This window comes from Triticum aestivum, chromosome 2A (genome assembly GCF_018294505.1).
Source record: "Triticum aestivum cultivar Chinese Spring chromosome 2A, IWGSC CS RefSeq v2.1, whole genome shotgun sequence".
NCBI lineage: Eukaryota > Viridiplantae > Streptophyta > Magnoliopsida > Poales > Poaceae > Triticum > Triticum aestivum.
This window is the reverse complement of record NC_057797.1, coordinates 585,601,753-585,629,375: the sequence shown is the minus strand read 5'-3', so window position 1 is coordinate 585,629,375 and position 27,623 is coordinate 585,601,753. Positions and strand designations below refer to the sequence as shown.

Here is a 27,623-nt window from a genome sequence, read left to right as displayed (position 1 = left end):
CAATTTGGAAGGTGTGATCCCCTCTGATCTATATGGGGTAGAATCGATCGGGACAGAAGGCGCCATAACTTCCACGGATTCAGTGGTCTGTGATTTGGAGGAAAATACGGGTTTAGGGGAGGATGTGTCTTTGTTACCTAATGTTCTGGTGATTTCTTCCCCTGGATTGGAAAGTAGTGAGCGAAATTAGGGGGTCGTTCATATCATCAATTCTATCTATGGAAGCTGCAAAATTGTGGTGAATTTCTTGTGCGGTTTTTATTTCTTTTGTTGACAGCAGAGAGATTAACGCTGCATTTGTTTGGAAAGGGCAAAATTATGGTCTTGCTTATCTCATTAAGGCTAGCCATTATTCCCTATTGGGCGTAAGGGCTGGGCGTAGAGGGTGCTATATTTGTGGGATTTGGGGGAGACTCTGTTCGTCTCAAAGTTCTTCCAATTTCTACTTTCTGCCACCTGTACTTTTCTCGCTCTGTTGGGGCTCAGCATTGAGCGGCATGGCAAACAAGGGTGAGGAGATGGGGAGGCGGGAAGCGGCGGAACTGACCAGGGATGCGAACCCAAGCGGAGTGACGGTGTCGGCTGGGGGGTGCGCTCACCGCCAGCACTCTTGGGCGTCGGAGCTTCTGTGCTTCCGGGCACTCCTGACCGTGGAGGGAAGTCGGCGTCGAGGCACCACAGAGGCGAGGGTCTCCCTCTCATCATCAACATGGAGGCGGCGCACAAGGCCGTCAGCGGCCACCTCATGGCCGGACGCCTCTTGTCCCCTTTCCAAGCAAATCTGTGCGCCATCATCGATGAGCTTTGGGCCACGGCATGGAAGCACCAAGGAGTGGTCACTGTACAAGAGGTGGACTCCGATGACGGAAGGTTTATCCTCAACCTTGCCAACGAGGGTGACCGGCGGTTCATGCTAAAGGCACAGCCGTGGCACTATAAGCGGGACGGTGTTGTCTTTGCTGAGTTCGACGACAAGGGCGACCCAGCCGAGGTTGACCTTTGGAGTAATGGCCATTTGGGCCCAGGTACGCGACCTCCCTTTTGAGCTAAAGACCGAGAGCATGGGTTGGACTCTTGGGGATCAATTAGGGGAGGTGCTTGAGGTGTCACACCGCAACCATGTCATTGTTGAAAAATTCTTGCGGGTCCGGGTGGAAGTTTTATTGCATGAACCTCTAAAGAGTACAGTCGAGTTTACTTCTTTGGGTAGTTCAAAGATAGTCAAATATTATGTAAGATATGAAAAATTACCTCTGTACTACGAGTGTTGTGGGATTGTAGGTCATACATCCGAGAGATTTTGTAACATCCCAAGTGATAAGAGAGTAGCTAGCTATCCTAAAAATCTTAGCGTAGAAGCCTACTGGAAAGGCCAAGGTGCAAGTAAAAGAGCTCTTATGTTTGGGGGCTCATCGCGTGGTGAGAAGGCCCCGATCACCGGTATCGACATCAACAAGGCTGCGAAGACGATGGACGTCGTCAAGGTGGCCTCGGCCGTGAGCGGTCTCACGGTCTCCGAAAAGGAGGTTGTTGATCCCGCAAAATCGGCAGCCATGGCCATCTTCACGCCCGGCCGGGAGGGCAGGGATGCTAGGGCTCCCTCATCGGTGCTCTTGGGTGTTGCTACTAGTCAGGTGAACCAGGCAAGGGCGCCCTCTGCTCCAGCCAACCTTGGCCAGGAGGGCCAGGGGCTGGCAATGCACATGGCTTCGCATGGCCAGAAGGGCCATGCAACAGAGCGGATGCACAGTACTAATGCCCCACGGGTGAATGTTGCTGCTGCTGCTGGGAACCACTATGTTGTATAGAAGAATCAAGAGAAGACCCTGGCCGGCTGGCCCAAATTTTATTCTGCATGTGCTCCGGCTGCTAGTGAACAACCCATCATAGCGGCTGAGTTTCAGAAAGAGTAGCTATTGTTCCAGCCAGGCGTCCTGGAAGCTCTTTCGGGAGCTGTCGCAGCCCTCCTTGCTGCCTCATCCAAGGCGGACCAATCAGATGATATTTGTTTTACTTTCAACGCTGCAAAAACTAGTATGCAGGGTCACCAAAAGAGGAAGGGAAAAAAGAAAAGAGTGTAGGAGTGGCCGTGGGAGCTGAGGAGGCCCGCAAAAAACCGTAGGGGAAAAGAGGAGACACGCAGTAGACAAACGCCGTACGAGTAGTGATATAGAATTCTCTTTTGAGAAACACATGGATAGTTATGACCACATACTATATGGCGACATGGACGTAACAGACGTTTCCTCCAAGCGTGTGTGTGTGTACGGGTAGGGTGGAGAAAGTTAAGAATGCGAAGGGTGTGATCACATATGTAGTGAAGGAGACAGATGAGAAGGAGGAGGACTTTGAGCAGAAGGAGAGGGAATCGGTTGGGGAAGAAAAGGAAAATGTTGGGGCTTCGGCGCCTCTGAGGAGGAGGACCGCCGAGCCAAATGAAAATCATAAGTTGGAACTGTCGTGGTATCCTCTCCTCCATGGTAGTTCGTGAGCTCTTGGATCTACAAGAGCGAACCAAGGCAGAGTTAATTTTTCTTTCTGAATCTCATTTGAATAAATGTAAAGCCGATGAGCTATGTCGTGTTTTAAATTTTGATTCGATGTTTGTAGTGGAGAGTGATGGTCGGGCCGGTGGCCTCGTTTTGTTTTATCATAAGATGAATAAAGTTGTTTTGAACTATGTGTCGAATAATTTTATTGATGTGCTTTTTATCAGTGAGAATGTAGTACAATGGCGATTTACAGGTTTCTATGGACATCCAAGTTGGAGTGAGCGTACACATTCTTGGGATGATATCCGTGATTTTGGGAGATTATAATGAGATTTTACTTTCTTCAGAAAAGGAAGGGGGTGGTGCGAGGCCTAATGCTATGATGAGGGACTTTCGTAATTGTTTGGGAGAATGCGGTCTGGAAGACATGGGCTGTATTGGTGATCTGTTTACTTGGAGGAGAGGCGAAATTAGGGGAAAGACTTGATCGCGGGGTCTGTAATGTGGAGTGGGCAAACAAATTTCCTCGGGCTGCAATTGTAAATGAAGAACATATACACTCTGATCATTGGCCTCTCATCCTCGATACGGAATATTACGACAGAAATATTTTTGAACAGCCAAAGAGACGAATAAAACAGTTTGAAGCTCGATGGCTGAAAGAAGAGACAGTTGGGGAAATAGTACGTACAGCCTGGGATAAAGCGAAGATGTTAGGTATTGGACCGTCCCTCCGCTGATCGTACTAGGGCGGTGCATATGGATTTGCATACTTGGGACCGTGATACGCTGAGGGGACCGAGAAGAAGAATTAATAAACTCAGAAAAGAGTTAGAGAAGTTAAAAAGAGGACCGATCAACACGGAGTCTCAAGCACGACAGAAGGAGATTCTAGTCCTTGTCAAAAATCTACTAGAGCAAGAGGAGATCTACTGGGTACAACGGGGCCATGCAAACTGGCTATTACATGGCGATTGTAATAACTCCTTTTTTCACAATGCGGCAATGGCTAGAAAAAAGAGAAATCAGATAAAAATTGCTTGATGAAAACGGTGTCTGGGTGCAAGATAAGGAGATGAAGAACCATATTATGGGATACTTCTCAAGACTCTTCACCTCGTAAGTTAATCAACCTGACCCGGGGGTCCTATCTCTTGTCAAAAGGAAAGTAACAGATGAAATGAATAATGCTCTTGTAGCCCCTTATACGGCCGAGGAGGTTCGGAAGGCCCTTTTGATATTGGAGATTTAAAAGCACTGGGTCCGGATGGGTTGCATGCTATTTTTTATAAAAGATTTTGGCCCTTGTTAGGGGATGACCTAATAGAAGAGGTACTCGGGCGGTGAATACTTGTACTATTCCTGATGGTTGGAATGAGACTACAATTGTAATGATCCCAAAGATTAATTCTCCCGAAAAGGTAACTCAATTTCGACCAATTAGTCTGTGTAATGTCGTGTATAAGGTAATCTCAAAAATGATCGCGGCTTGTTTGAAGATAATCTTTTCAGACATTATTGTTGGGGAACGTTGCAGAAAACAAAAATTTTCCTACTCGTTTCACCAAGATCATCTAGGAGTTCATCTAGCAACGAGTGATTAGATGCATCTACATACCTTTGTAGATCGCGCACGGAAGCGTTCAAAAGAACGGTGATGATGTAGTCGTACTCGACGTGATCCAAATCACCGATGACCAGCGCCAAACGGACGGCACCTCCGCGTTCAACACACGTACGGAACAGCCACGTCTCCTCCTTCTTGATCCAGCAAGGGAGGGAGGAGAGGTTGAGGGAGATGGCACCAGCAGCAGCACGACGGCGTGCTGTTGATGGAGCTGCAGTACTCCGGCAGAGCTTCGCTAAGCACTATGGAGGTGGAGGAGGTGTTGGAGAGGGAGAAGGAGGCAACCAAAGGCCAAGGCGTTCAGGTATGAAGTCCCTCCTCTCCCCCACTATATATAGGAGGGCCAAGGGGGGTGGCCGGCCCTAGGAGATCCAATCTCCTAGGGGTGCGGCGGCCAAGGGGGTTTCCCTCCCCCCCAAGGCACCTAGGAGGTGCCTTCCCCTCCTAGGACTCTTCCCCCTTCAAACCCTAGGCGCATGGGCCTATGTGGGGCTGGTGCCCTTGGCCCATTAGGCCAAGGCGCACCCCCTACAGCCCATGTGGCCCCCCGGGACAGGTGGACCCACCCGGTGGACCCCCGGGACCCTTCCGGTGGTCCCGGTACAATACCGATAACCCCGAAACTTGTCCCGATGCCCGAAACAGGACTTCCCATATATAAATCTTTACCTCCGGACCATTCCGGAACTCCTCGTGACGTCCGGGATCTCATCCGGGACTCCGAACAACATTCGGGTTACTGCATATACATATCCCTACAACCCTAGCGTAACTGAACCTTAAGTGTGTAGACCCTACGGGTTCGGGAGACAAGCAGACATGACCGAGACGACTCTCCGGTCAATAACCAACAGCGGGATCTGGATACCCATGTTGGCTCCCACATGCTCCACGATGATCTCATCGGATGAACCACGATGTCGAGGATTCTATCAACCCCGTACGCTATTCCCTTTGTCTATCGATATGTTACTTGCCCGAGATTCGATCGTCGGTATCCCAATACCTCGTTCAATCTCGTTACCGGCAAGTCACTTTACTCGTACCGTAATGCATGATCCCGTGACCAGACACTTGGTCACTCTGAGCTCATTATGATGATGCATTACCGAGTGGGCCCAGTGATACCTCTCCGTCATACGGAGTGACAAATCCCAGTCTTGATCCATGTCACCCAACAGACACTTTCGGAGATACCCGTAGTCTACCTTTATAGTCACCCAGTTACGTTGTGACGTTTGGCATACCCAAAGCACTCCTACGGTATCCGGGAGTTACACGATCTCATGGTCTAAGGAAAAGATACTTGACATTGGAAAACTCTAGCAAACGAACTATACGATCTTGTGCTATGTTTAGGATTGGGTCTTGTCCATCACATCATTCTCCTAATGATGTGATCTCGTTATCAATGACATCCAGTGTCCATAGTCAGGAAACCATGACTATCTGTTGATCAACGAGCTAGTCAACTAGAGGCTCACTAGGGACATGTTGGTGTCTGTTATTCACACATGTATTACGATTTCCGGATAACACAATTATAGCATGAATAAAGACAATTATCATGAACAAGGAAATATAATAATAATGCTTTTATTATTGCCTCTAGGGCATATTTCCAACAGTCTCCCACTTGCACTAGAGTCAATAATCTAGTTACATTGTGATGAATCGAACACCCATGGAATTCTGGTGTTGATCATGTTTTGCTCTAGGGAGAGGTTTAGTCAACGGATCTGCTACATTCAGGTCCGTATGTACTTTACAAATCTCTATGTCTCCATCTTGAACATTTTCACGAATGGAGTTGAAGCGACGCTTGATGTGCCTTGTCTTCTTGTGAAACCTGGGCTCCTTGGCAAGTGCAATAGCTCCAGTGTTGTCACAGAAGAGCTTGATCGGCCCCGACGCATTGGGTATGACTCCTAGGTCGGTGATGAACTCCTTCACCCATATTGCTTCATGTGCTGCCTCCGAGGCTGCCATGTACTCCGCTTCACATGTAGATCCCGCCACGACGCTTTGCTTGCAACTGCACCAGCTTACTGCCCCACCATTCAAAATATACACGTATCCGGTTTGTGACTTAGAGTCATCCAGATCTGTGTCGAAGCTAGCGTCGACGTAACCCTTTACGACGAGCTCTTCGTCACCTCCATAAACGAGAAACATTTCCTTAGTCCTTTTCAGGTACTTCAGGATATTCTTGACCGCTGTCCAGTGTTCCTTGCCGGGATTACTTTGGTACCTTCCTACCAAACTGACGGCAAGGTTAACATCAGGTCTGGTACACAGCATGGCATACATAATAGAACCTATGGCTGAGGCATAGGGGATGACGCTCATCTCTTCTATATCTTCTGCCGTGGTCGGACATTGAGCTGAGCTCAATTTCACACCTTGTAACACAGGCAAGAACCCCTTCTTGGATTGATCCATATTGAACTTCTTCAATATCTTATCAAGGTATGTGCTTTGTGAAAGACCTATGAGGCGTCTCGATCTATCTCTATAGATTTTGATGCCTAATATATAAGCAGCTTCTCCAAGGTCCTTCATTGAAAAACTTTTATTCAAGTAGGCCTTGATGCTGTCCAAGAGTTCTATATCATTTCCCATCAAAAGTATGTCATCTACATATAATATGAGAAATGCTACAGAGCTCCCACTCACTTTCTTGTAAACGCAGGCTTCTCCATAAGTCTGTGTAAACCCAAACGCTTTGATCATCTCATCAAAGCGAATGTTCCAACTCCGAGATGCTTGCACCAGCCCATAAATCGAGCGTTGGAGCTTGCACACTTTGTCAGCATTCTTAGGATCGACAAAACCTTCCGGCTGCATCATATACAATTCTTCCTTAAGGAAACCATTAAGGAATGCCGTTTTGACGTCCATTTGCCATATTTCGTAATCATAGAATGCGGCAATTGCTAACATGATTCGGACGGACTTCAGCTTCGCTACCGGTGAGAAAGTCTCATCGTAGTCAACCCCTTGAACTTGTCGATAACCCTTAGCGACAAGCCGAGCTTTATAGATGGTCACATTACCATCCGCGTCTGTCTTCCTCTTAAAGATCCATTTATTTTCTATGGCTCGCCGCTCAACGGGCAAGTCAGTCAAAGTCCATACTTTGTTTTCATACATGGATCCTATCTCGGATTTCATGGCTTCCAGCCATTTGTCGGAATCCGGGCCCGCCATCGCTTCTTCATAGTTCGAAGGTTCACCGTTGTCTAACAGCATGATTTCCAAGACAGGGTTGCCGTACCACTCTGGTGCGGAACGTGTCCTTGTGGACCTTCGAATTTCAGTAGGGGCTTGATCAGAAGTATCTTGATCATTTTCATTAACTTCCTCTCTAGTCGGTGCAGGCACCTCAGGAACATTTTCTTGAGTTGCGCCATTTTCCGGTTCAAGAGGTAATACTTCATCAAGCTCTACTTTCCTCCCACTTACTTCTTTCGAGAGAAACTCTTTCTCCAGAAAGGACCCATTCTTGGCAACAAAGATCTTGCCTTCGGATCTGAGGTAGAAGGTGTACCCAATAGTTTCTTTTGGGTATCCTATGAAGACGCATTTTTTCCGACTTGGGTTCGAGCTTTTCAGGTTGAAGTTTCTTGACATAAGCATCGCATCCCCAAACTTTTAGAAACGACAGCTTAGGTTTCTTCCCAAACCATAATTCATACGGTGTCGTCTCAACGGATTTCGACGGAGCCCTATTTAAAGTGAATGCGGCAGTCTCTAAAGCATAGCCCCAAAAAGAAAGCGGTAAATCGGTAAGAGACATCATAGATCGCACCATATCTAACAGAGTGCGATTACGACGTTCGGACACACCATTACGCTGAGGTGTTCCAGGCGGCGTGAGTTGTGAAACTATTCCACATTTTCTTAAGTGTGCCCCAAACTCGTGACTCAAGTATTCTCCTCCACGATCTGATCGTAGAAACTTGATTTTCCTGTCACGTTGATTTTCAACCTCACTCTGAAATTCCTTGAACTTTTCAAAGGTTTCAGACTTGTGTTTCATTAAGTAGATATACCCATACCTACTTAAATCATCAGTGAGAGTGAGAACATAACGATAGCCACCGCGAGCCTCAACACTCATCGGACCGCACACATCAGTATGTATGATTTCCAATAAGTCGGTTGCTCGCTCCATTGTTCCTGAGAACGGAGTCTTGGTCATTTTACCCATAAGGCATGGTTCGCACGTGTCAAATGATTCATAATCAAGAGACTCTAAAAGTCCATCAGCATGGAGCTTCTTCATGCGTTTGACACCTATGTGACCAAGGCGGCAGTGCCACAAGTATGTGGGACTATCATTATCAACCTTACTTCTTTTGGTACTCACATTATGAACATGTGTAGCATCACGTTCGAGATTCATAAAGAATAAACCATTCACCATAGGAGCATGACCATAAAACATATCTCTCATAAAAATGGAACAACCATTATTCTCAGATTTAAAAGAGTAGCCATCTCGAATTAAACGAGATCCCGATACAATGTTCATGCTCAAAGCTGGCACTAAATAACAATTATTAAGGTTTAAAACTAATCCCGAAGGGAGATGCAGAGGCAGCGTGCCGACGGCGATCACATTGACCTTGGAACCATTCCCGACGCGCATCGTCACCTCGTCCTTTGCCAGTTTCCGCTTATTCCGCAGCCCCTGCTTTGAGTTACAAATGTGAGCAACTGCACCGGTATCAAATACCCAGGAGCCACTACGGGCACTAGTAAGGTACACATCAATTACATGTATATCACATATACCTTTTGTTTTGCCGGCCTTCTTATCCGCTAAGTACTTAGGGCAGTTCCGCTTCCAGTGACCGCTTCCCTTGCAATAAAAGCACTCAGTCTCGGGCTTGGGTCCATTCTTTGGCTTCTTCCCGGCAGCTTGCTTGCCGGGCGCGGCAACCTCCTTGCCGTCCTTCTTGAAGTTCTTTTTACCCTTGCCTTTCTTGAACTTAGTGGTTTTATTGACCATCAACACTTGATGTTCCTTCCTGACTTCTACCTCTGCTGATTTCAGCATAGCAAATACTTCAGGAATGGTCTTTTCCATCCCCTGCATATTGAAGTTCATCACAAAGCTCTTGTAGCTTGGTGGAAGCGACTGGAGGATTCTGTCAATGACCGCATCATCCGGGAGATTAACTCCCAGCTGAGTCAAGCGGTTATGCAACCCAGACATAGTGAGTATGTGCTCACTGACAGAACTGTTTTCCTCCATCTTACAGCTGAAGAATTTGTCGGAGACTTCATATCTCTCGACCCGGGCATGAGCTTGGAAAACCATTTTCAGCTCTTCGAACATCTCATATGCTCCATGTCTCTCAAAACGCTTTTGGAGCCCCGGCTCTAGGCTGTAAAGCATGCCGCACTGAACGAGGGAGTAGTCATCGAATCGTGCCTGCCAAGCGTTCATAACATCTTGTTCTGCAGGGAGAACGGGTGCGTCACCAAGCGGTGCTTGTAGGACATAATCTTTCTTGGCAGCTATGAGGATGATCCTCAGGTTCCGGACCCAGTCCGTATAGTTGCTGCCATCGTCTTTCAGCTTAGTTTTCTCTAGGAACGCGTTGAAGTTGAGGACTACGTTGGCCATTTGATCTACAAGACATATTGCAAAGATTTTAGACTAAGTTCATGATAATTAAGTTCAACTAATCAAATTATTAGTGAACTCCCACTTAGATTAGACATCCCTCTATCCATCTAAGTATTACATGATCCGAGTTAAACTAGACCGTGTCCGATCATCACGTGAGACGGACTAGTCAACATCGGTGAACATCTTCATGTTGATCGTATCTTCTATACGACTCATGCTCGACCTTTCGGTCTTCTGTGTTCCGAGGCCATGTCTGTACATGCTAGGCTCGTCAAGTCAACCTAAGTGTTTGCATGTGTAAATCTGTCTTACACCCGTTGTATGTGAACGTCTGAATAAAACACCCGATCATCACGTGGTGTTTTGAAACAGCGAACTGTCGCAACGGTGCACAGTTAGGGGGAACACTTCTTGAATTTATTGTGAGGGATCATCTTATTTACTACCATCGTTCTAAGTAAACAAGATGCAAAACATGATAAACATCACATGCAATCAAATAATAAATGTGACATGATATGGCCAATATCACATAGCTCCTTTGATCTCCATCTTGGGGCTCCATGATCATCTTGTCACCGGCTTGACACCATGATCTCCATCATCATGATCTCCATCATCGTGTCTCCATGAAGTTGCTCGCCAACTATTACTTCTACTACTATGGCTAACGCGTTTAGCAATAAAGTAAAGTAATTTACATGGCGTTTCTTGATGACACGCAGGTCATATAAAAGAATAAAGACAACTCCTATGGCTCCTGCCGGTTGTCATACTCATCGACATGCAAGTCGTGAATCCTATTACAATAGCATGAACATCTCATACATCACATATAGATCATTCATCATTCATCACAACTTTGGCCATATCATATCACAAACCACTTGTTGTAAAAACAAGTTAGACGTCCTCTAATTGTTGTTGCAAGTTTTACGTGGCTGAATTAGGGTTCTAGCAAGAACGTTTTCTTACCTACGTTAAAGCCACAACGTGATTTGTCAACTTCTATTTACCCTTCATAAGGACCCTGTTCATCGATTCCGCTCCAACTAAAGTAGGAGAGACAGACACCCGCCAGCCACCTTATGCATCTAGTGCATGTTAGTCGGTGGAACCGGTCTCACGTAAGCGTACGTGTAAGGTTGGTCCGGGCCGCTTCATCCCACAATACCGCTGAAGCAAGAAAGGACTAGTAACGGCAAGAAAGTTGACAAATCTACGCCCACAACAAATTGTGTTCTACTCGCGCAAGAAGAACTACGCATAGACCTAGCTCATGATGCCACTGTTGGGGAACGTTGCAGAAAACAAAAAATTTCCTACTCGTTTCACCAAGATCATCTAGGAGTTCATCTAGCAACGAGTGGTTAGATGCATCTACATACCTTTGTAGATCGCGCACGGAAGCGTTCAAAAGAACGGTGATGATGTAGTCGTACTCGACGTGATCCAAATCACCGATGACCAGCGCCGAACGGACGGCACCTCCGCGTTCAACACATGTACGGAACAGCCACGTCTCCTCCTTCTTGATCCAGCAAGGGAGGGAGGAGAGGTTGAGGGAGATGGCACCAGCAGCAGCACGACGGCGTGGTGTTGATGGAGCTGCAGTACTCCGGCAGAGCTTCGCTAAGCACTATGGAGGTGGAGGAGGTGTTGGAGAGGGAGAAGGAGGCAACCAAAGGCCAAGGCGTTCAGGTATGAAGTCCCTCCTCTCCCCCACTATATATAGGAGGGCCAAGGGGGGTGGCCGGCCCTAGGAGATCCAATCTCCTAGGGGTGCGGCGGCCAAGGGGGGTTTCCCTCCCCCCCAAGGCACCTAGGAGGTGCCTTCCCCTCCTAGGACTCTTCCCCCTTCAAACCCTAGGCGCATGGGCCTATGTGGGGCTGGTGCCCTTGGCCCATTAGGCCAAGGCGCACCCCCTACAGCCCATGTGGCCCCTCCGGGACAGGTGGACCCACCCGGTGGACCCCCGGGACCCTTCCGGTGGTCCCGGTACAATACCGATAACCCCGAAACTTGTCCCGATGCCCGAAACAGGACTTCCCATATATAAATCTTTACCTCCGGACCATTCCGGAACTCCTCGTGACGTCCGGGATCTCATCTGGGACTCCGAACAACATTCGGGTTACTGCATATACATATCCCTACAACCCTAGCGTAACTGAACCTTAAGTGTGTAGACCCTACGGGTTCGGGAGACAAGCAGACATGACCGAGACGACTCTCCGGTCAATAACCAACAGCGGGATCTGGATACCCATGCTGGCTCCCACATGCTCCACGATGATCTCATCGGATGAACCACGATGTCGAGGATTCTATCAACCCCGTACGCTATTCCCTTTGTCTATCGATATGTTACTTGCCCGAGATTCGATCGTCGGTATCCCAATACCTCGTTCAATCTCGTTACCGGCAAGTCACTTTACTCGTACCGCAATGCATGATCCCGTGACCAGACACTTGGTCACTCTGAGCTCATTATGATGATGCATTACCGAGTGGGCCCAGTGATACCTCTCCGTCATACGGAGTGACAAATCCCAGTCTTGATCCATGTCACCCAACAGACACTTTCGGAGATACCCGTAGTCTACCTTTATAGTCACCCAGTTATGTTGTGACGTTTGGCATACCCAAAGCACTCCTACGGTATCCGGGAGTTACACGATCTCATGGTCTAAGGAAAAGATACTTGACATTGGAAAACTCTAGCAAACGAACTATACGATCTTGTGCTATGTTTAGGATTGGGTCTTGTCCATCACATCATTCTCCTAATGATGTGATCTCATTATCAATGACATCCAGTGTCCATAGTCAGGAAACAATGACTATCTGTTGATCAACGAGCTAGTCAACTAGAGGCTCACTAGGGACATGTTGGTGTCTGTTATTCACACATGTATTACGATTTCCGGATAACACAATTATAGCATGAATAAAGACAATTATCATGAACAAGGAAATATAATAATAATGCTTTTATTATTGCCTCTAGGGCATATTTCCAACAATTATCAGCACAACTCGGAGTGTGTTTGTGCCAGGACGGATGATTACAGATAATATATTAGTGGCATATGAATGCTTCCATACTATTAAGAAAAAAAGGAATGGTAAATAGGGTCTGTGTGCTATTAAACTGGATATGCACAAAGCTTATGACCGAGTAGAGTGGCCTTTCCTCAAGGAGATTATGCTCAGATTGGGATTTCAAGAAAACTGGGTAAACTTGATTATGCAATGTGTAACCTCAGTGGAGTACCGGTCCGGTTTAATACAGAAGAAACGGAGAGTTTTAAACCTACTAGAGGATTAAGGCAGGGAGACCCTCTATCTCCATACTTATTCTTATTATGTACGAAGGGGCTGACCGCTCTATTAGCGAATGCAGAGGAGAATGGGAACATCTCCGGAATAAAGGTTAGCAGGGATGCACCACCGATTTCAAACCTTCTCTTTGCAGATGATTCGCTGATCCTTATGAAAGCAAATGTTATGAACGCGGAGGCGTTGAAATCGGTTTTAAACTCCTATTGTGCAGCCTCGGGGCAGATGGTGAGTGTTGAGAAGTCTAGTATATTCTTCAGTCCCAATACCAAGGTAGAAGACAAGGCGCAAATCTGTACAATTTTGAATATTATGACTGAAGCACTTAACGATAAGTATTTAGGTTTGCCTGCAAATGTGGGTATGGACAAAAGTGATTGTTTCCAATTCCTTATTGATAGAATTGTTATGAAAATCAGTGGATGGAAAGAAAAATTGCTATCTGCGGGTGGGAAGGAAATTTTGCTCAAATTTGTTGTACAAGCTATCCCGGCTTATGCCATGTCCGTCTTTAAAATTCCTAAAAAAACTTGTAAGGGAATCATTGACGCGATGTCGCAATTTTGGTGGGGTAACGAGGACAACCAGAAGAGAATGCATTGGATGGCGTGGTGGAAGATGTGCGTCCCAAAAGACCAAGGAGGTATGGGGTTCCGAGATATCCACTGTTTTAATCTGGCATTGTTAGCCAAACAAGCATGGCATCTACTTGATAATCCTGAGTCTTTATGTGCTACGATCTTGAGAGCTAAATATTTTCCGGACGGCAATTTAATGAGTGCAAATCTAAAAAGGGGCTCCTCTTTTACTTGGCAAAGTATCATGGCGGGAGTGAACTGTCTGAAAAACGGTTATATCTGGCGAGTTGGAAATGGACATAATATTGATATATAGAGAGATGCATGGATTCCTAATTGTGCGAGTAGGAAAATTATTACTCATAGAAGGGGACAAATACTATCAAAAGTCTGTGACCTTATTGACCCAGTCACGAATTCTTGGGATGAAGATTTGGTGAGACAAACGTTATGGCCAATTGATGCTCAAAGGGTATTAGCAATTCCACTTCCCATGCGTAATATGCCTAACTTTAATGCTTGGAGCCATACAAAAAATGGTAAGTTCACTGTTCGATCAGCTTATTTGGAAGAATGGAACCAACAACATGGGAAAAAATTAGAACACGCAAACGGAATGGGTAGAACCAATGTCAACCCTATATGGGGTAAGATTTGGAGACTATCCTGCCCAGCAAAAATTAAAATTTTCATATGGCGTACAATGCGTGGTACCCTCCCATGCCGAGTTACACTTGCTAACAAACATATAAAAGTTTCACCGATTTGCCCTTCATGCTCAAATGGACCGGAGGATACAAAACACATCTTGTTTCAGTGTTAGAAGGCAAAAGAAGTTTGGGGAAAATTAGGTCTACAAGAGGTGATCCATAAATCCTGTATTGTTGACCACGCGGGAGAGGCGGTGCTAGAATTCTTACTCCTTATGAAAGATCAAGAATTAAACATTAAGGGATCCAGAATGCACATGAGTTAATAGCTATTACAGCTTGGTATCTATGGTGGGATAGACGTCAACTGGTCCATGAAGGAAAGTTACAGGATGCAAATCAAACTTCGATGGGGGCTCGTGCTATAACGGCAAACTATGTCAATGCATATTCCCCTAAGGCAACTCATAAAATAGGGGGACGGGGTATCCCTCCTAGGGGATTTGTGAAGCTGAATGTTGATGCCGCGTTCGATTATGATCTCCTTCAAGGTACAGCTGGTGCGGTCCTGAGAGATGATAAGGGAAGGTTCATTGTTGGAGGAAACTGGAGGATTGACTGGTGTGATAATGTATTAACAGCTGAAGTTCTGGCTCTTAAATTTGGTTTATTCCTAGCACAGAAGGCGGGCCTGCAATCGCCTTGTTGTAAACTCAGATAACATGGAAGTGATCGACATAATGAAAAATGGAGGACACTCGGCGGGAGCGGCAGCTGCAGTTTTTGATGATTGTTACTTTTTGGCTTGCGATTTTCCTAGAGTTAAATTTGAACACTGTAATAGGGAAGCAAATAGAGTGGCCCATGAAATAGCTAGGTTAGCAAAAATTTCTGCCAGTAGGGATTGGTTTGAGGAGCCGATGAAGGATATTGTACCTCTTCTTATGGACAATGTAACAATTATTTCTCATTAATAAAGTTCAAGTTTTATTTCAAAAAAAGATAGAGGCATCCATGTGTCCTTTCGGGCACCATGGGTGAGCCACTTATTATTTATCTTCATCAATGCAACACAAGAGAGCGTGGTTCGGCTGAATGAAATCTTGATGATATATGCTTCATGCTCCGGCCAGGCTGTCAATAGAGATAAAAGTTTAGTTTTCTTTTCGCCAAACACTCCAACTGATAGAAGGCATGAGATGAAAACTCCGTTGGGTATTCAAGTGGAGACGTTCAGTGAGCGGTATCTTGGACTCCCAACTACTGTAGGGAGGATTACTAGTGGTACTTTTGATCACATTGGCGAGAGATCGCGGAGTAAAATGAATGGTTGGGTTGAGAGACTCCTTGCTTGTGCTGGGAGAGAATCACTTATCAAGTCAGTTATTCAAGCAATCCAAATGTTCAGTATGAGTTGCTTCCTTTTAACGAAAAAGGTATGCAAAAGTCTGACGGCCAGTATGGCAAAGTTTGGTGGAGTGGATCCCTGGATCCTTGCTCTCTTCATTGGGTGGCGTGGGACAAACTCGCTTCTCTGAAAGCTCGCGGTGGAATGGGTTTTCATGACTTGAAGCTTTTCAACTTGGCGCTGCTTGGCAAACATGGGTGGAGGTTTATTACTAACCCAGGGTCGCTTTGTGCCCGGGTCATGAAGGGTCGTTATTTTCCTGATAGTGAATTCATGGAGGCTACGGTGCCAAAGACTTCCTCTGCCATATGGCGAGCGATAGTGGTAGGCAGGGCGGCGCTCCAAGCTGGTCTGATCAAGAGGGTGGGAGACGGGACTACAATCTCAATTTGGCATGATAGATGGATTCTAGGTCTCGCTACATTGTCGCCCATGGTGGTACCGGGTGGGACTACTCTTGAGACAGTTGATTAACTCATTGACCCGGGGAACTGGACGTGGCGTCGGGACCTGATCAGGGACGTGTTTAAATCCCCCGATGTCGATGCTATACTGAATATCTCACTACGGGCGGGTGGTGGTGATGATTTTCTTGCTTGGGCCCATGAAAGAAGTGGCATCTATTCTGTAAAATCGGTGTACCGTGCTCTTGTGACTCAGAAGGAGCTTGTAGCTCTAGAGGAAGGGACAGTTACCGGATCCTCACAGACAAAAGAACAGATGTGGAAGTCGCTATGGAAGCTCAAGGTGTTGCCGAAGGTTCGTGTTTTCTGGTGGAGAGTGGTGCGTGGAATTCTTCCAGATGAATGTACCTTGTGGCATCGTCATATAAAGGTAATCAGCAGATGTAATGTCTGTAATGCAATGGATGAGGATCTTATGCATGCCTTGGTGCATTGCTCCCATGCCAAGTTGTTCTGGGAACAAGCCTTTGCACAATTTGATCTTCGAAGGCCACGCTTGCACCCTGGTACATGGTCCCGTGACATTATATCGGATTCGTTCATTGGGGAGACTATGGCGCTGCGTGATGGAGTTATCTTTGCTAATCTACGTGGTTTTTCCCATGTGATCATGGAAACAGACTGTCTAAAGATTGTTAACCTCTGGGACACTCGCCACAATAGCCTTTCTATTGTGGCACCTTTACTTTTAGAAATTGGAGAGCTAGCTTTCTCTTTTTTTCTTTTGATATTCAACATATAAGCAGATCAGCCAATGTACCGGCCCACCTTTATGCTAAACATGCATGCGATGGTCACCGAAAGTTGGACTGAATCTAGACCCTCTTTCCTACTCACCTGCCTTATAGCTGATGATGCTAGGAGCTCTTTCGTTGAATAAAGCTTTCAAATTGGAACGCAAAAAACATAATGTGATACAACACATGACACAGATGCGATACGGCAATAGGCGTGAAGATGATTCCCAAGCGTTTCATGTACTGTTTGAAGTTTTAGCTTCTTGTACCACAAAAAGAAAAGACATTTCTTATGAGGTAGGTAGATAATGTGGAGCTGTTATCATCTCTCGTACGGAAATAGACCCTCATGCTGAAATTTGCATTGCGCTTGAGCCGAGCGGTAGCTTTCCGATCGGATTGCTCCTACGAACTGCGGCGATCAGATGAGGGGTTACTTGCTTGTCATCCGCTTGGATGATGGGACGACGTAACCACTGGCGACACGTGCGATGCGTTTTCCCACTTCACAAAGAAAACCATTCCATCACATTTTCAACCAGATCTGTGCACCAGCATCGCGATACGGATCGTCGTAGCGCGACGACGTCTGTCAAGTTGCTGCAAATAAAAGAGCCCGCTGCGGTTTGGACGGGGCAGATGAGATCGAAAATACATGCATAGCGAGGTCCGCACGGGTCACGTGTGTACTTGAACTGAAATGAAATATAATCTCTTTTCTCGGTCAGACGTATGCGTCCTCGATCAAGGCCATAGAATAGAAGGATCCGATCTGCGTTTGGCTTGAGAGAGAAGCACGGTACTGGTCTGTCTCGTTGTCTAGGCAGGGCCAACAAATAATGGGTCGCACTCGCACATGCTCCCCTCATCCAGTGGGCCAATGGGGGGACACGTGGCTATTTTGTCCCTTTGTGAAGCATCAACCGCAGATCATTCGGCACTGCAGCAGTATGTTGCTCTCTGCTGTGGAATTAGTCGGTTCCTCTCCTTGATATAGCTGTGAATGAATTAGGAAAAGTGGGTAGATTTGTTTTTAGCTCTAGTCCAAAAAGCGTCGTGGAGTTTGCCGACGTGGTCGATGTCAGGTGGAAATCCGGTACGTGGAGGCGGCCCACGCGTTTGACTAGGACCGGGTAAAGGGAAAGCCACGGAGCGGTCTGTCTGGCGGCTATCTTCGTACTCCTCCAACCAACCCCCCTGCAAACAGGGAGGCCAGCTTTTGTTTCTTTTCATTTCATACTCGAGAAGAGAAACAGCAAAGCCGTGGAGTCAGCGCCGGTCCAAGGTTCAGACACCGTCTCCACACGATTTTCTTCTCTCTGTGCGTCATCTCGCAGTCAGCTCCGAGATGGGTTACAGCATGAGGTCCATGTCGTGACCTTTTACTTTCGGAAAAACATTTGTTTCGGGGTCATGGTCAAGAATGCCTGCTCGAGAGCTCAACGAGGGTCACGACTGGGACGCAGCTTCGGTGTCTTAAAGACACCTGCCTTTGGGTCAGTGACATATGGGCCAGCCATCTGTTGGGCCCACATGTCATAGACACAAAGGTAGGTGCCTTAAGGCACCGAAGCATCGTCCCTAGGATTGAGACCTTTTTACGTTCGTTAGCCAACTAAGAGCAATTTCAACCGAATGATTCATTTCGTCCGACCATGTTTGTTTGGATCTGCGCGGACAAAAACGATTGCCCAACGCAGCGGACACGCGAGAGCTGCGGGACGAGACGCGGCCGAAAACTAGCGGGCAAGGCAGTGCGGGAGTTCGACCGAATAACAACGTGGACATATCTAAAATGCGTCCAGCCCCATTGAACGCACCGGCCGACCCAAATCAAAAAAGCAAACACAGACGGCCGGACAGGCGACCCAAACGGATAAAAAAGGATAAAATCTGCGTCTGTTTGGGTTGCTGAGATGGAGTTGCTTTAACCACATGTAAGCTGCAAGTCAACGGAGATGAACCAGCCACATCACATGTGTATCAGGTCGGATCGCTCCAACCTCAACAAAACGTATCTGTTTCTTTCGATGCTCACTCCAGCAAATAACCATGCAGAGAGAGAATAGAAATGCAAATGGAGCAGAAGCATCCAGCGACAGGGACATTGGCAAAGCAGCCACGTGAAGCTTTAGTATAGCAGCCCCGTGTGTCCCTTGGCATCTGTTATTTAGCAAATTAGCAATACACTAAGCCTGTGAGGCTGCGATTATTTAAACCTTCCCGTCAAAAGCATCCACTCAGCACGATCTTGCAGCCCCACGGCCACTAGCCATTGAAAATGCATGCTGCTTTGCGACTTACCATCGCCGCAACACTCATAATCTTTACTAGTTGCTCACTGAGGGAACATAAAATTTTGCTGCAGAAAAGCAAAACAAAGCCATGACATCATCCCTCGCAAACAAGATAACATAATGCAAAGTAACTCATGTTAGAAGCCACGATACTTTATTGGTAATTTTCCGGTCAACTCAAGCCATCTTTCTCATGAAGATGCTACTGGATATCATTCATGCAGTAAAGTGTAAACAACACGGGCCCTGTCATTTCCTTCGTTTCTATGGGGCCTTTTACACATATCTGAGAGGTGGGTTAACCAATACACACCCACAAAGCAGTTTGACTAGCCAAATTTACATGCTACCACCACGAACATATGAGATCTAATTCCGATGGTTCGACAACTCCTATGCAACACAGGATGAATTCTCCTACTAGGGCGGCATAGCTGAAGCCGTTGAACCATGAAATCTGATCAATCATGCATTGGGATTGCTGAGAGGCCTAATCAAGTGCTGTTGCGCGCTGGTGGTGCACTATTGACGCTCTGATGCTCTCACCTGCAAAAGGTTAGATAGACTGTCATTATCTAGCACAAAACAAAGAATGCTCCAGCAGAAAAAGGTGCAAGCAGGCAACAGAGAATATTCTTGTGGCATATTGTGTCAACACATACGAACCTGCAACTAGCTACTTTCACATATGTGTAATTAGCAAGTAAAATGCTACTCCTACTTGGAGAGCTATGATTCTGCACTAATTTGGTGAGCTCCTAAAACTAGCTCATTGTTCAGTTGTTAATGCTATATCTGGAGAGGATTTTTTTTATTAATGGACTACCATCACAGTTAAGAGTGCTGTTGGGATAGTCCACGAACTATCTCATTCTAAATAAAACTCTACAAAGGGACAAGTCAGCAATGAAATGATGATTTCATTTAATTCAGCACAAAACTCAAGACATGGTCGGTTATTCAACAACAACATACAAGTGATCATAACAAATTCAATGATCTTTCCTAACACTAAGACACTAGAAGCAACTGTACCTTTTGAACCACTTTGGTTTGGCTGATTTCTTATTTGCTGCTGGTGGTGGTGCAGAATCAGATTGGAATGCATAAGACTGATGAGCTGAATCAGAATTTGTCTTTGAATCATCAGGTTGGTCAGAAGGTTCCGACTCAAGTGACAGTCCATCCAAAGTTCGAATTTCTTCACGGAGATATGGTCCGGATTTTACAGCATCTGTATTTAACTCCGGCCCTGCATGCCAAACACACATGAATACCTCTAAAAACATGTTGATATCTGAACCAACAACATTGATTTAACATTAACAAGAATGAATTGCGCTATTCAATGCCCAATGGCAAGCTCATGCATATGCATATGACTAACAAGAGTCAAATGCTGAAATAGAATAGGTAATCATGAACATGTGCCTGTCTTCGAATGCACCAGAAACACAACTTTATATACGTAGAAAATGCATTTTTGTCAAGACACTCAAGCTAAGAAATAAAGATTGCTTATTTCCTCGTCATTGATACTATAGTTTTTAAGATAATACATACCTTCAGGCAGATCATAAGAAAAGAAGACATTAGCTCCAGGAACAAAGCCAATTGTGTAGAAGTCCTGCGAGGTGTCCATTATTCGCTTCTTTGGAGGAACTGTGTCTGTTGTGGAGTCAATAAAAATGATATTAAGATGTTGTAACTGGTACATCTCTAATACACGACTACAGATGATCTATGAAAATCCCAAGTGAAAACTGAAAAGTTCAATGGATGGATACTAGAGGATCCTCAGACTTCTACAAGTTCAAGCAAAGGTAATATGGAATATGGGTTCCAGGACAGATATTGTATCTAAAACATGCAACATCAAGCTGGCAACAATTTGGACACTGGTGATATTCAAATCAAGGGCACAAGAAAATGATAATGTGACCAAGCTTGTCAAAAGACCACACAATCAGAGCACTTTCACATTTGGGTACTTAGGAGCTCGACAAGTCGGTGCTGTAAATAGTTGCATACCAAACTGTTTTTGATTAATTTATAGCACTTCATAACAATCGATTAATAAAAATATGTAAAACCCTTTGCTCAGAGCACTGAAATTTTGTTCACATGATGCTAGACCATCGAACTATTTATAGGGCACTAGTAGTTTTCCTGTTTGTCATGATTGTCAACATATACGTTTGCTACTCATACACAAATGTATTATCATTGGTAACACTGAGCCAATCTTAACCGAACCAGGGTGAAATGAAAGGAACTGGTGAACAGGAAACGAGGAGAGGGAAAATATTACTTGTCAAACTCTACATCATCTGAAAAGAGAAGTGGAACTTACAAAGATAGAATGGCAGGTCTGGTCTAGCAATTACTTTCATGAGAAGATCCACCAGACTATGTACCGTCTCTGATGGATGGAACTCAGCCTCAAGAATGTAACCATCAGGGAATCGAACCCTCGCCACTGCCTACAGTTAAGAAGGTTAGCAACAAAATGGAATTTGCCCTGAAACTAGATTCAGAGAGGGACGAACACATAAACCAATTAAATGAGGATGACACAGGGAACTTTCTACTACTAAATTAGTAATACTGAATTAATAAGGAAAGGCAAAAGAAGCTACTTTGAAATATAAATACTCCCTCCGTTTCTTTTTAGTCCGAGTATAAGGTTTGGTAAAAGTCAAGTTTTTAAAAGTTTGACTAACTTTGTATTGAAAAATATCATCATTCACAATATGAAATCAATATTGTCAGATGCACCATGAAATGTATTTTCATACTACTATATAGTTTTAGTATTATATATGTTCATATTTTTCGATATAAATTTGGTCAAATTTTGTGTAGTTTGACTTTGACCAAATTTTATACGTGGAGTAAAAAGAAACGGAGGGAGTAATCCAAACAATGTGCATCATTTGAAGTATTTCTTCATAGGATTTCACATGCCAGCAGCTAGACTTTGCAGATATATTTATTCTACGAAACAAATTTTCCCTTAGAACATGTCCGGAGGTACTGTTAATATAAGGCTAGATAAAATCAATAAGCAAAATACAATGAGCTAGAAGATGAAAAGTGGTATTAGTACAAGTGCTATGCCACTCCTACATAATCATAATAATTAAACAGTAGCATAGTGCATCATATTCCTTCCTACCTTTGTTAGCCTTGCTCGTTGAGCAGCAAGTTCTGCTTCCCTTATTTTACGAGTCTTCAGAACTTTCGATTGTTCTGCAAGGTGTCAAATTTTAAACATTGTTACAGTTAAGAAATTAGAAAGCTTGGACAATGCCAAGTAGGATGTTTAAGTAATAAATGTAAATGTTCCCAGACAATATCAAGAGAGTATTTAAGTAACCTGCAAGCCTATTTGAAATCAACTTGTAATAATCACTAGGCTGAAGCTCATAAAAGTCATCGTCTTCCTCTGCATGAACCATGTTTTCATGTCACAATGCAATTACCATAAAGACACATAATAGAATTGAGTAAAGCAAAAGCAAGTAAAAGGATTTACCCTGATCTGCCTTGGCCAATTTGCTAGTCATTAGCTCAAATGTTGTGCTTGTAAATATCCGGATCTCATGTCCAAGCTCTTGTGACACTGCTTTCAGCTTGTCCTGTGATTTTGAAGAAAATGTAGTTGTCAGACTTCATTTTACGTTTTACTTTTCTATTCATGGAAAATCATAACACAGAGGTTCTGACCAAAGAAGAACAGTCTTTCATGGGCAGATGAATACAAGTGCTACAACTGATTGTTTTACACTTCATATAATTATCAACCTATCGATGATTTGGACACAAAGTATAAACCAACCGCCTGAGCAGAAAAGTCTACAGACTCATGGGTGCTTATTCGAAAAAGGATCAATGTGAGAAAAAATACGGCACAAAAATGTATTCGAAATGAAGCCACAGATGTCTTTCTGAAGTTCAAAGACAGCTTTCGATTATATTTGACACCAGAGGGCACACAATTACGAATAATTGAGCATCTATCACAGGGCAAGCAAAAGAGTATTGATGTTGTCAATAACAAGTTGACAGCATGTAGGTTTCAGCCATTACGGTGTTTTGCAGAGCACCTGGCAGCCTCCCTCCAAACTTGTCCCAAGATACAGTACTGCTTTTCTGCCAATCAACCGATAACCATATATGCCTAGCACGACCAAGGCATTGTGAGAACATAAAGAGCTTCACGTAGACGAAGCTACAGATGGCCCCTAAACTTGTCATGGCCATCAATGTTCATACAGACAGAATCTCTCAAATGCAAACCATAGAGGCTACAGCATGCCGTGGTAAAATGTTAATCCTTCAGTTTCAAGTATGTTGCCAGCAATCTCACACAAAGAAACAATAACAGGCACTTCATTTGCTGGGATCTACAAAATCTTTTTGGACCTTAACAGATCTACAGAGCCTATTTCCCCCTTGAAACCTCGTGCTGCCAACAGCAATAAAGACGAACCCTCAATTGAAAGAACCCATTGATTAAAACCTAGGTCAAAGAACTCGTCTTCCGCAAGGCATACATCCAGCCAGGCGGATTCCCCAATCACCCACCATGCGGCTGTACAAGTATGGAATCACTCCTCCATACACAAAGTTGGCAGGTAAAGAAGCATCAAGAACTGCAATCTCTAGCACAACGCACCAATGCCCACGAACCAGCGCACCATCTCGGCGCCCTTTCCAGCCAAGAACGCCCCGCTAAGATGCTAACCCCCGACGCAAAGAATCAGGAAAGAGCGCGCCCACCGCCCGATCCCAGGCGCGAATCCTCGCTTTACGCCGCCCATCCCGCCGCCAAGAACTCCGCCCCCCACCCAAGATCGCGCGGCCTTCACCGTACCCATCCCTCCAAGAACTCCACCCCGCCAAAGAACTCGCCCAAGAAACCCAAGAGACGGAGGCGCGAGAGGGAGGTAGGGAGGGGAGATGTACCGGAACCCGGGGCGGCGCCTGCTGCTCCGGGCGCGTCTCCTCCTCGTCGAGATCCATGGACAGCAGCAGCTCGAGCCCTCCCTCGTCCTCCACCCTTTTCCGGCGCCTGGAGCAGAGGAGGAGAGGGTTTATTTGGGGGTACTCTGCTTCCATCGGGGTCGGACACGGCCTTCGTGGCACCGTCAGGGAACCGGCTTCGTGACGGGGCACCGCGGGGGGGAGGTCAGGTGGGGCCTCGGCTGCAGGTCGGGTCGGGTCTGGTAAAGGTACTGGTGCTGGTGCATGCAGGCGCGTGACCGTAGCCCCTTTTATACTGGTTTGTGTGGCACGGTGGGGGGCGCGGCCGAGTTGCGGAGTCTGACACCCGGGCCCCGGGCGAGTGGTGAATCTTTTCGTGGAAGATATCGTTTTCTTTTTGCCGGATTTTATTGGAAGATATGTGGGGGCCACAAAGAAGTGGCCCTGAGTCCTGTTTGGAACGCGGGTAAAATATATTATATGAATGGTGTAAAACATCGGAGCGAGAAAGGTAAGTATAGGTAAATCATAGAAATGGAAACTATTGAATAATATTCAATTGCTGGTGTGCTGGAAGTGAGGGTTTTTTAATTTAAATTAAAGAGGAAAAAACCAATGTTGATCGTTTCATTTGTAGGGTTAGATTTTTTTTGGATTTTTTCTCTTAGGATTCATCTGCGTTTAAGTATAGATAAATCAGAGGAATGGAAACTATTGAATAATATTCAATTGTTGGTGTGCGGGAAGCGAGGGTTGTTTAATTTAAAGAGGAAAAAAAACTATGTTGATCGTTTCATTTCATTTGTAGGGTTAGATTCTTATGATTTTTTTTCTCTTATGATTCATTTGCGTTTTATTTTGAAAGGAAAGTATAGGTAAATTAGAGGAATGGAAGTGAGGGTTCTTTGATTTGGTGCGTTTGGTTGTTGGGCTATCCCACCCCGAGACAAGGGTAGCCCTTTTTTTGTCTAAACGCTAGTTGTTTGGTTCATGGATGGGAAAGAGTAGAGCTACCTGGATGCTAGGAATATTCTTTTAAAAGGAGGCCTCCGCCTAGCCGCGAAAATCTCACACAAATAGGCATCCGTTGCATACGACACAAAGGCAACCCACGAAATATTTTTACATGACCCTCTCATTTCGTTCAACTCCCACAAAAAGTCAACCCTATCCCTTCCTCCACTATCTTAGCCTGGGCGTTCAACTTTACCCAAACAATCAGGTCGGGTAAAAAAGATTCAGGTTTCCAAAATTAACACCCAAAAAATCCTTAAAAAAATAGCTACCCAACAATTCGGGTGCCCGAAAATTTGGTTCGGGTAGCCTTGATTACCCGAAATATGGCATGGTGAGAAAAACATTGGCTCTAGATGTGGAAATGTCGAATGAGAACATGGGTTGGTTGTGGTGTCGCATCGGATAAGATGGAGGCTTTTGTCGTCACTGGAGCTCATCCACGGGGTGCAAGTTGGCCTAGGACGAGACGATCGGCACATGGTTCCAGGTGGCGCGCAACGTCTGGTTGTAGGCGACACAGTGGCTAGGTAGAGCAGCAGTGCACTGGGACCTGCGAGAGCAGAAGGCTTCGCGTTGCAAGGCATTGTGGCGGTTAATGGTCACTGCGTGGGAGGCATGGAGGTGGTGGTTGCATCATGGACTGGTGGTGGTGTTGCCTGTGGAGGCTGGGAGATGGGAAACTGGGGTCGGGTCGAGGTCGGGAATGACCGAATGTTGGAAATATGCCCTAGAGGCAATAATAAATTAGTTACTATTATATTTTCTTGTTCATGATAATTGTTTATTATCCATGCTAGAATTGTATTGATAGGAAGCTCAGATACATGTGTGGATACATAGACAACACCATGTCCCTAGTAAGCCTCTAGTTGACTAGCTCGTTGATCAATAGATGGTTACGGTTTCCTGACCATGGACATTGGATGTCATTGATAACGGGATCACATCATTAGAAGAATGATGTGATGGACAAGACCCAATCCTAAGCATAGCACAAGATCGTGTAGTTCGCATGCTAAAGCTTTTCTAATGTCAAGTATCATTTCCTTAGACCATGAGATCGTGCAACTCCCGGATATCGTAGGAATACTTTGGGTGTGCCAAACGTCACAACGTAACTGGGTGGCTATAAAGGTGCACTATGGGTATCTCCGAAAGTGTCTGTTGGGTTGGCACGAATCGAGACTGGGATTTGTCACTCCGTGTGACGGAGAGGTATCTCTGGGCCCACTCGATAGGACATCATCATAATGTGTACAATGTGATCAAGGAGTTGATCACGGGATGATGTGTTACGGAACGAGTAAAGAGACTTGCCGGTAACGAGATTGAACAAGGTATCGGGATACCGACGATCGAATCTCGGGCAAGTACAATACCGCTAGACAAAGGGAATTGTATACGGGATTGATCGAACCCTCGACATCGTGGTTCATCCGATGAGATCATTGTGGAACATGTGGGAACCAACATGGGTATCCAGATCCCGCTGTTGGTTATTGACCGGAGGACGTCTCGGTCATGTCTGCATGGTTCCCGAACCCGTAGGGTCTACACACTTAAGGTTCGATGACGCTAGGGTTATAAAGAAAGTTTGTATGTGGTTACCGAATGTTGTTCGGAGTCCCGGATGAGATCCCGGACGTCACGAGGAGTTCCGGAATGGTCCGGAGGTAAAGATTTATATATGGGAAGTCCTGTTTTGGTCACCGGAAAGGTTTCGGGTTTTATCGGTAACGTACCGGGACCACCAGGAGGGTCCCGGGGGTCCACCAAGTGGGGCCACCGGCCCCGAAGGGCTGCATGGGCCAAGTGTGGAAGGGGACCAGCCCCAGGTGGGCTGGTGTGCCCCCCACAAGGGCCCAAGGTGCCTAAGGGGAGGAGGGGGCAAACCCTAAGGGCAGATGGGTCTTAGGGCACATGCCTGGTGCGCCTCCCTCTCCCCCTCCCCTTGGCCGCCCCACCAGATGGGATCTGGGCTGGCCTCCGCCCCTAGGGTGGAACCCTAGGTGGGGGCGCAGCCCCCCCTCCCCCCCTATATATAGTGGAGGCAAAGGAGCAACCCATAGACGAAGTTTCTTCTCTTGTTGGCGCAGCCCTACCTCTCTTTCTCCTCATATCTCATGGTGCTTGGCGAAGCCCTGCTGGATCACCATGCTCCTCCACCACCACCACACCGTTGTGCTGCTGCTGGATGGAGTCTTCATCAACCTCTCCCTCTCTCCTTGCTGGATCAAGGCATGGAAGACGTCACCGGGCTGTACGTGTGCTGAACGCGGAGGTGCCGTCCGTTCGGCACTAGGATCTCCGGTGATTTGGATCACGACGAGTACGACTCCTTCAACCCCGTTCTCTTGAACGCTTCCGCTTAGCGATC

The 27,623-nt window shown here is 45.9% G+C and overlaps 1 protein-coding gene across 1 annotated transcript; it reads right to left on the bottom strand.

Annotated features, from left to right (window-relative positions):
* Positions 1-19,375: 19,375 nt before the first annotated feature.
* Positions 19,376-24,500, bottom strand: LOC123189571 (plant UBX domain-containing protein 1). The gene is made up of 8 exons (XM_044602015.1): positions 24,212-24,500; positions 22,779-22,881; positions 22,620-22,688; positions 22,419-22,492; positions 21,594-21,723; positions 20,804-20,908; positions 20,276-20,492; positions 19,376-19,786 (listed from the first exon to the last, which is right to left on the bottom strand). Exons 1-8 carry the CDS (start codon positions 24,362-24,364, stop codon positions 19,783-19,785), a joined length of 855 nt encoding a protein of 284 aa, XP_044457950.1. The 5' UTR covers positions 24,365-24,500; the 3' UTR covers positions 19,376-19,782.
* Between the last annotated feature and the right edge of the window lie 3,123 nt (positions 24,501-27,623).